This window comes from Quercus suber, unplaced genomic scaffold (assembly GCF_002906115.3).
Source record: "Quercus suber isolate HL8 unplaced genomic scaffold, Cork oak 2.0 scaffold_733, whole genome shotgun sequence".
Lineage (NCBI taxonomy): Eukaryota > Viridiplantae > Streptophyta > Magnoliopsida > Fagales > Fagaceae > Quercus > Quercus suber.
Genome location: NW_027070173.1, coordinates 28,825 through 38,892, shown reverse-complemented (window position 1 = coordinate 38,892; position 10,068 = coordinate 28,825). Strand labels below are relative to the sequence as shown.

The 10,068-nt window shown below is 34.4% G+C and overlaps 1 protein-coding gene across 1 annotated transcript; it reads left to right on the top strand.

Moving 5' to 3' along the window:
• Window positions 1-3,874: 3,874 nt before the first annotated feature.
• LOC112017161 (probable inactive receptor kinase At5g58300) lies at window positions 3,875-9,224 on the top strand. The gene is made up of 3 exons (XM_024049622.2): window positions 3,875-4,441; window positions 6,589-7,920; window positions 8,331-9,224. The coding sequence occupies exons 2-3, from the start codon at window positions 6,663-6,665 to the stop codon at window positions 8,957-8,959; spliced, it is 1,887 nt and encodes a 628-aa protein (XP_023905390.1). The 5' UTR covers window positions 3,875-4,441; window positions 6,589-6,662; the 3' UTR covers window positions 8,960-9,224.
• The last annotated feature ends 844 nt before the right edge of the window (window positions 9,225-10,068 follow it).

The window sequence follows — 10,068 nt, the reverse complement described above, 5'->3', positions numbered from 1 at the left end:
TAAGATTATTGATGACAAATTGACCCAAAGATTATAATTATAAAAAAAAAGATCATTGTCACAAAGTTCATGGTCCTAGAGAAGGGACCACGAAAAAATGGATTTGAAATGAAACATGAGCAACAGATAGATGCGTCCGATCCTATGCTGAAATCTGAGCTGCTTTCATTGCCATTTGGAGGAACTTCGTGATGATTTGATTTCCCGTACCAAAATAATGCTAATAAACAAAAGATTATGGTAATTTTCAATCATATCATCACCACTTCTTTCTCATATTTCTCTGCTGTGGGTCCTAATAATTAATGGTTGGTATTTTTTCTGTTCCTTTAAAGATCATTGTCACAAAGTTCATGGTCCTAGAGAAGGGACCACGAAAAAATGGATTTGAAATGAAACATGAGCAACAGATAGATGCGTCCGATCCTATGCTGAAATCTGAGCTGCTTTCATTGCCATTTGGAGGAACTTCGTGATGATTTGATTTCCCGTACCAAAATAATGCTAATAAACAAAAGATTATGGTAATTTTCAATCATATCATCACCACTTCTTTCTCATATTTCTCTGCTGTGGGTCCTAATAATTAATGGTTGGTATTTTTTCTGTTCCTTTCCCTATTAACAAAAAAAAAAATCCCAACTACCTCAATAGCTAACACCAACCTGGCTTTTTCAACGTAATGGAATCAGAGCATTCACATTGGAGTTTTATCATAGTAAAAAAAAAATTTATTTTAGCTCTTAAAATCTCAAAAACTAAGTTTTATCAAAGCTATTATATCTAAATTGTTTTAACAACATGCTACAATAAACTGTTACAACGGTAGCAACTACTTAAAATAGAACTCATTTTTTTTATTATCTCTCCCTCTCTCTCTCCTCAAATAAAATATTTTTTCAAATTCTCTCTCTTCCCTCTGTCTCTCTCACCACAGTTCATGGGTCCAATCTAATTTTCGAGTGGGGTTTTGGTGGTCCAGTATGATTTTTAGTGGTTCTTTGTTGGTCCCATGACTCTCATCTGATTTTCGACAGTGGCTGGTGTTTTAAATTTGGATTTTTTTTTTTTTTTTGCCTGGTGGTGGTGGTACGGTTGTGAATTTGGGTTGTGGTGGCTAGTTGTTATTTTAGTAGTTATTGTAATAGGCTTTATAGTGGTGGTCTTTGGGTTGTGTTGGCTAGTTGTTGTAGTCAGTGGTTGCTAAGGATTTTTGTGAGTGTGTTTTATGTTTTTTTAATGGATGATATACTAAAGTAGATGATAAGATATACGGCGTATTGTAAAGTGTGGTGTTAAAATAAATAAAATAATTTTTTGAGTTGGTAAAAACTAACTTTTTTAGCACCACTAATATGAATGATCTTACTATTTTACTTTAGCAATGTTTCATTTCATGATAATATTGGTTATTAGATATTAGTTTTCCTTTCATTTTTTAAATTTATTTATGCAGTATAATTTTTTAAAATATTTTATTCCCGAATAGCTATTCTTTAACTAATTGTTAACAAATGAACAATCGGTGAAAATTGCATCCAAACCCAGATTAAATTTGTTTTAGTACTTCTGTTTATCGTGTCATTGTCTTTTCATGATATTATGGCACAAAAATAAGCAATTTTATTTTGGCCTTTTGTGACTCTTTTGAAATCATTTTTTTTTTATGCATACCAATTTAAGTGGCTGTTGATGTGATCTATATATTAGATAGTGTACATAATTTCAGTAATTGATGATTAGAATTGGCAATTGCATTTTAATAATTGATGCAAATGTTTATTACACATTTTATCTCTAAGAGTAGACATTACTTTTAGCAAAATGCAAAAAACAAGTTCATCAAACAAACAAAAATAAATAAACACTAAACAAATCAAATGAGCAAAAGACAATGGAGTTTCTTTTTAAAATAAATGCTAAAAAAGAAAAGGAAAAAAAAAAAGGAGTTCTCAAACAATGCTATTTTTATTTTGTTTTCCACATAATTTTTTTTTTATGCCAGGCAGACGCCATGTTGTCTCATCTATCTCAGCCATTTTTTTTTAATAAAAAAATCACCTTTCTCTTTCATTGTTTTCAGTTTCTAGCACTAAAATAAGAACCAACGTAAGCTTTTTTTTATCGATTCAGCCAGAAAAAGACAATATATTTTCAATTAGATCCATAATAAGACAACACAAAATATCGTCATTTATATAAAATTGAAATTTAAACACCCATCTACAGCTCCAAGTGTATTTATAGATACAAACACCATCACAATGTACAATAGTGTAAAACCAGCTGTAAAAAACCGCCACATCATATTTTTCACGAGCTTTGCGATGATGTGGCGGATAACCATTTGTTTGGTCACTGTAGGTCAACCGCATTTCACATTCCACAATACAAGCGAATAGATTAGAGTCAAATAATCAATTATTTAGCAGTTGTTACTAGTAATTAACTAATTATATAACCCCAACAGTTGTATTCAATAGTTTGGGACCGGAAAAAATTTAGGAGATTCTTATCAAGGTTCGAACTCGACCCGCACCAGAAAATTAGTGTTGTATTAACATAATGATAAGGATTTATTAACATAGAATATGTTGAAAAATTATCCTTTAAAAAAAAAAGTCTAATAAAAAAAAAGATTCGGATGCCGCTTCTTTACCTAAAATAAAAAATAGTAATAATTAATACTTTATAAGCTGCATTAATTATAAATCAAAGAAGGAGAAAAACAAAACAAAATGGTGGAGGTGTGTTCATAATTGTGTAGCATTGGATTAGTCTCTCTCAGCTCTCTCACAATTCACAAACGTTGGAAGAGAGAGAACAAGAAAAAAGAAATAGACAAGTGGATTAGAAGCAGAGGAATAACGTTGTTACAATTTATAACATCGAGATCCGTGTAGTGAGCAGCTCACTACGTTTGCTTGACGAAGAAGGTTCAATATTAAGGTTAGCATAGCAAAAACCTTTTATGTGAATCTGTGCTGGCTGGCGAATCTGAATCTGAAACCAACAACAACAACAACAACAACAACAAACGACTACTAATGTTAACTACTCCGACTTCTTTCTAGTCCACAGCGTGTTCCTGAAGAAATGTCGTTAAAGTAATTTTTTTTTTTTGTTGTTGTTGTGTTGTTGTGGTGGCCGGAATCAATTTTTTATTGTTGTTGTTGTGTTGTTGTTGTTGGAAAATAGCATTTTCCTAACGGAACTAAACACATGAAATTATTTTCCATAACAATTTTCATAATACAACTAAACACTTAAAAATATTTTCCTTTTTTGAAAAATAACATTTTTAAAAAATAAATATTTTCCAAAAAATATTTTACGGGAACCAAACGGACCCAAACACCCATCTACAGCTCCAAGTGTATTTATAGATACAAACACCATCACAATGTACAATAAAGTAAAACCAGCTGTAAAAAACCGCCACATCATATTTTTCACGAGCTTTGCGATGATGTGGCGGATAACCATTTGTTTGGTCACTGTAGGTCAACCGCATTTCACATTCCACAATACAAGCGAATAGATTAGAGTCAAAAAAAAAAAGATTAGAGTCAAATAATCAATTATTTAGCAGTTGTTACTAGTAATTAACTAATTATATAACCCCAACAGTTGTATTCAATAGTTTGGGACCGGAAAAAATTTAGGAGATTCTTATCAAGGTTCGAACTCGACCCGCACCAGAAAATTAGTGTTGTATTAACATAATGATAAGGATTTATTAACATAGAATATGTTGAAAAATTATCCTTTAAAAAAAAAAGTCTAATAAAAAAAAAGATTCGGATGCCGCTTCTTTACCTAAAATAAAAAATAGTAATAATTAATACTTTATAAGCTGCATTAATTATAAATCAAAGAAGGAGAAAAACAAAACAAAATGGTGGAGGAGTGTTCATAATTGTGTGGCATTGGGTTAGTCTCTCTCAGCTCTCTCACAATTCACAAACGTTGGAAGAGAGAGAACAAGAAAAAAGAAATAGACAAGTGGTTTAGAAGCAGAGGAATAACGTTGTTACAATTTATAACATCGAGATCCGTGTAGTGAGCAGCTCACTACGTTTGCTTGACGAAGAAGGTTCAATATTAAGGTTAGCATAGCAAAAACCTTTTATGTGAATCTGTGCTGGCTGGCGAATCTGAATCTGAAACCAACAACAACAACAACAACAACAACAAACGACTACTAATGTTAACTACTCCGACTTCTTTCTAGTCCACAGCGTGTTCCTGAAGAAATGTCGTTAAAGCTTGTACTATCAGAACCATTTTAATATAGTACTCTCTCTCTCTCTCTCTCTCTCACGCTCACTTCCATGCGATCTTTCAGCTCCGAGTTTCTTTTCTCTCTCTTGAGCCTCGGATTCGGATTAAAGTAGTTCTTCTCATGGACGGTTCGGTCTGGCATTCTTGTGAATTCGAGGTTTGAGCTCTCTCTCTCTCTCTCTCTCTCTCTCTCTCTCTGTGTGTTTTTGTTGATTTAGTAATTGAAAGCTTTGGAGTTATTAGATAGATGAAAATCTAGAATGAGGTTCTTTTTGAAGTAGTTAGATCTAATTGTATGTTTGAGTTCCATCATGCATTCAGGTTTTAACAAATTCAGTTTTGCTTTGCATGTTTTCGATTATCGGTTGGCTTAGAATTAGATAATACTCTTTCCATTATGTTCCAGAATCAAAAATTTTCAACTAAAATTCTTAGTTTTCCATGAAAACAAGCTGTTTCGATTTTATATTTTGTTTTACATTCCATAAGGAGTCTCGGACAATGAGCTTTTTAAGCAAATTAAGTGCATGTGAATTTGAAGCTAATTGCTGAGAGAAACGGAGTCTCTTGAACAGATCTGTTAGATCACAGAGTGAATGTTTGGTTGAGCTTGGTTTCGATAGGCATGGTTGTGTTCATCTTCATCTTCATCTTCTTCTTTTTTAATTTTAGATTTTTTCTTTTTTTGGTTAGTCTTCCATTGCTGGCTCCAGCTGGTATTCATTTATCTTAACTGAATTTTTTCAATTTTAGTCAACGGAAAAGGACAAAGGAACACTTAAATTGCTTACCTTCTATACAGTCTTTGTTTTTACTCCTAGGCAAAAACCATGTGCTCTAAAAGTAGAAGATAATCCTCTCATTCTCCATTTTTTTTTCTTTCCAATATGCCAATTAATAGATTCATTCTAGACCCAGATAAAAAAGAAAGTGGTCTATTTATCCTCCGAATAATAAGCTATTGATCTCAAGAACATCCTTGTCAACTCAATTCTAAAAACCAGGGTGAACTTGCTTTTGGGACCAAAAATAGTCTTGACTTTCTGTTCTGTTTTTGTCTAATTGACAATTGAAAAACTGTCTTACATTTCAATATTATTTTTAACTTTTTTTGTCAAAGGTCTATATTTTGAGCACATTATTTCTTTTGTCCAGATACCATTGCATGAAACTTCTTTACGCTTTGAAAGGAAAAAATAATAATAATAATAAAGCTGAAAAAGGAATTCTTTCAGCATTTTGCATTGGATTCTTTAATGCTTTTGTTTTTCTCTTTGTTGAAAAAGAATTATGCTTGTGCTTTTACTTTTTTTGATGATTGTAGGTTTGGATGATATTGATTAATGTTTTTCTGTACTTGTAAGTCTTTGACTTTTAATCCAAGATAAAGGCATGGTATTGGTACCCGAGGCAACAATGTGGTCCTTTGTAGCAAAGCTTTCATCCAATGCTTCAGTAAGGGTCACATATGGTCATTTTAGGACACGTAGTGTTTGAGTCACTTAGTCACAAGCCGAACTTGGATCTTTCATTGTCGAATATGCATAGAAGGGAAACCTTACCTTGTCCTTTTCCTTTGGGCTCAATCAATTTATGAGAAGTCATGGAAAAAGAAATTGAAAACTTTGCAAGCATTTGGAAAGAATACTCTTCTGATGAAATAATTAGTCTCACTATTTGTTTGTGTTTAAATTACTTAGTGCTGAACATCTAATCGTTTTCTCTCATAACACATAGATGGCCTTACATACTTTCCATCACTGAATATTATCTGTCCAGAAGTTTTTAATTTTTTAATGCAGCTACTCCAAGTGGCTTCTTTTTTGTTTTTTACTGGATTCTTTTCGGCTTTAGAGCTGAGATGAAGATAAGTTGGAATTTTCGATTGAAATATACAACAAATATTTCCAATGTTCTTCTTCTTCAAATATAAACAAATAATAATGGCTATATTTTCTCCGGTAGATTATTTATTAGCTAATTATGATCTTTTTCAACCTTATATATATTTTCAACTTGTAGCCCTTATTTTAACTCTATCTCTTTCTCTTTTTTTTTCTTTTTTTTATGTCCTTTTTTGTTCAAACAATTTTCTTATGTGCACAAAATTTATCTTTTCTTATTATTTATTGGCCCAATCTTTTGAATCTTTGGTTTTATGGATATTGCTTGGTAAAAATGGATTTTCATAGTCATTCACTACATTTTTTAATTATCACTAAATGCTTAGCATTATTGTTCCCTAGTGTTAAGAGGAGAAAATGATTCAAGAGCTATATTCTGAAAGCTTTCTTACTATGGCAGGTGATAAAGAATAATTGCTGAGATTCCAGAGTCATAATTAATCACCTCACTAGACCTCCAAACAAACACCACTTATGAAGCTGCAAATCGTTTTTGGTGCATTACCTTTCCTATTGCTCCTTTCTCTCCTTCCTCAACATTTAGCTGACCTTAATTCAGACAAACAAGCCCTACTTAGCTTTGCTTCTAACGTTCCTCATGGTCGGAAAGTCAACTGGAATCCTGCTACCCCTGTCTGCACTTGGGTTGGCATAAAGTGCACCCTGAATGCCTCCCGTGTGCTAGCTGTTCGGCTCCCCGGTGTTGGACTTGCTGGTCCAATTCCAGCCAACACCCTTGGAAAGTTGGATGCACTCACAATCCTAAGTCTTCGATCCAACCTCCTCAATGGGAACATTCCAACTGACCTACTTTCCCTTCCTTCCCTCCGTTACTTATACCTTCAACACAATTTCTTTTCAGGTAGTATTCCTTCTTCTTTCCCTTCCCGGCTTATCTTCCTTGATCTCTCCTTCAACTCCTTCATAGGAAACATTCCAGCCACAGTTAACAATTTAACAAATCTCACTAGCCTGTATCTCCAGAACAACTCTCTCACTGGCTCAATCTCTTATCTCAGCCTCCCAAGGCTTAAGAAATTAAATTTGAGCTACAACCACCTAAATGGTTCAATACCCTCCGCCCTGCAGAAGTTCCCTCCATCCTCATTTGAAGGGAACCTTATGTTATGTGGGCTACCTCTTAACCGGTGTCTTTCAATTTCACCCGCACCTTCCCCTTCCTCCACTGTCTCACCTGCCACTAGAGGTGGTTCCCAAAAGAAGTTAAGTACAGGAGCTATCATTGCAATTGCAGTAGGGGGTTCTGCAGTTCTGATTCTTTTAGTTCTGGTGATAGTGACATGCTGTTTAAAGAAAAAAGATGGTGAAAACAGCAGTGGAACAAAGGGAAAGGGTGGAAGAGGTGAGAAGCCCAAGGAGGAATTTGGGAGTGGGGTGCAAGAGGCTGAGAAGAATAAGTTAGTTTTCTTTGAAGGCTGTTCTTATAATTTTGATCTTGAGGATTTATTGAGAGCGTCGGCTGAAGTTCTAGGAAAGGGAAGTTATGGGACATCTTATAAGGCCACTTTGGAGGAGGGAATAACAGTGGTAGTGAAGAGAATGAGAGAAGTGGCAGTGGGGAAAAGAGAGTTTGAACAACAAATGGAAAATGTGGGGAGGGTCGGTCCGCACCCAAATGTTGTTCCTCTTCGTGCTTATTACTATTCCAAGGATGAAAGACTCCTGGTTTATGACTACATAGAATCAGGCAGCTTATCCGCATTATTGCATGGTATGTACTTTCCAATTATATTCTCCAATTTCATTCTGCTTTCCTGAATTATATATTTAACGAATGATAATCCTATGATTGCCTAACCTTCTTTACCATGTAACTTTTTTAGACTCTTGAATGTTAGAAGCATACTAAAAGTAAATTGCTTCCTTTTATTTAATGCTATTTGGCACCAATAGTTGTAACTTCAAACAGAAATCATACTGTTAATCTCATTTAACTTGAACATTGGAATTTTCACGTGCTGGATCTTTTTTTCCTTCCCATTTAGTGATTCTTTAATGTTTTGAGCATCATACAATCACAGGGTTAAATATTACACACTGTTGTTATTCACTGTTTTTTGCTAGAATAAGAAGATTATTCTCAGTTGTCACTTGTCACGTTCTTTTATGATATGATTACAGGAAACAGAGAAAGCGGAAGAACTCCACCAGACTGGGAAACCAGAGTAAAGATTTGCCTTGGAACTGCAAGGGGCATTGCCCACATCCATTATTCAGGTGGTGGGAAATTTATCCATGGCAACATCAAGTCCTCCAACGTCTTCCTCACACAAGACCTCTATGGCTGCGTATCAGATTTTGGTTTGAGTTCTCTGATGGTTTTGCCTACCGTCCCAACTAGGAGTGCAGGCTACAGAGCTCCTGAGGTGATCGAAAGTCGAAAATGGACTCAAAAATCTGATATATACAGTTTTGGTGTCCTCCTCCTTGAGATGCTGACAGGCAAATCACCAGTCCAATCATGGGGACAAGATGACGTGGTTGATCTTCCGAGGTGGGTGCAATCCGTTGTACGAGAGGAATGGACTTCTGAGGTATTTGATGTAGAACTAACGAAGTACCAAGATATTGAAGAAGAGTTGGTGCAAATGCTTCAAATGGCAATGGCCTGTGTGGCAAAGGTGCCAGACATGAGACCCACAATAGGAGAAGTTATAAGGATGATTGAGGATATCAGGTCATCTGATTCAGAGAGTAGGCCATCACCATCAGAGGGCAAGCCCAAGGGCTCAAATACTGAGACCCCATGATCGACCTCCCTTTGCCCCATCGATAATCTCAAGTTTCTACCCTAAAACTCCATAGGCTTTAGCTGCATAAACTCCCATATAAAACCTTTTCTAACTCTGTACTATGTCCAACTGCGTGATTCTTTTTAGGGCATTAGTTTAACAATTTAATTGTCTAGCATCCGTTTCTCAAAAAAAAAAAATTGTCTAGCGTCACCCCCCTCCCTCCTCTTTTGTGATTATTGTAATAATATTGCTTCATAAAGATAATAACTAGTTGACTATATATGAATGTTCATAAAATTGTTCTATATATATATATATGTGTGTGTGCGCGCGCGCGCGCGCGCCAATTCGGAAAATTATTAGGTACTTCCGGAGTACCATAAATGCGTACTCCCTCCTCTCACATAAAGAATGGGTCATACCATAAATTTAATTAGTGGGGCCCACCATTTATGTGAGTGGAGGGAGTATGCATTTATAGTACTTCGGGAGTACACAATAATTTTCCGTGTTGATCCTCTACCATTCACATGATATGTTGTCCTAAATTGTTTTGCTAAGAAAATCGATCACATAATGGCCTCTAAGACTTGAAATTTAAACAAAAGAGGCAAAAAAAGTATCACAAAAATTCTTAGAAGTCAAGTTATTATTGATGGGTAAAAAGTAATGACAATATTGTGCCTAGATTATAATTAATGACAGCTTACCTCCTACTATTTATTGTAAAATTATCAAGGACAAAAGTCAATATCATTGAAAATTTGGAAAGTAAAACAACAAAATCACTTCAAAAAATGCAAGAATACTAAAAAGAAAGGAAAATGAAAAAAAAAAATTCATTTTTGATTGTGCGATTTGTTCACCCCAATGGTCTTTCTATTATCACCTTAACTTTGAAAGTTTCTGATAAAAATAATTGATGTCTTCTCAAAATGATGAAAACTAAAACTTGATTGAAAAAAATAAATATATATATATATATATATGGAGAACAATTAGTATTGCGCTTAATTTTTTGCCGTAAATGATAGGTGATTGTATCTAGAATGTGCATTGGTATATATAACATTGTAAAACTTAAATAAATAATCAATGTATGAGTGAGAGAGAGAGATAAGGTT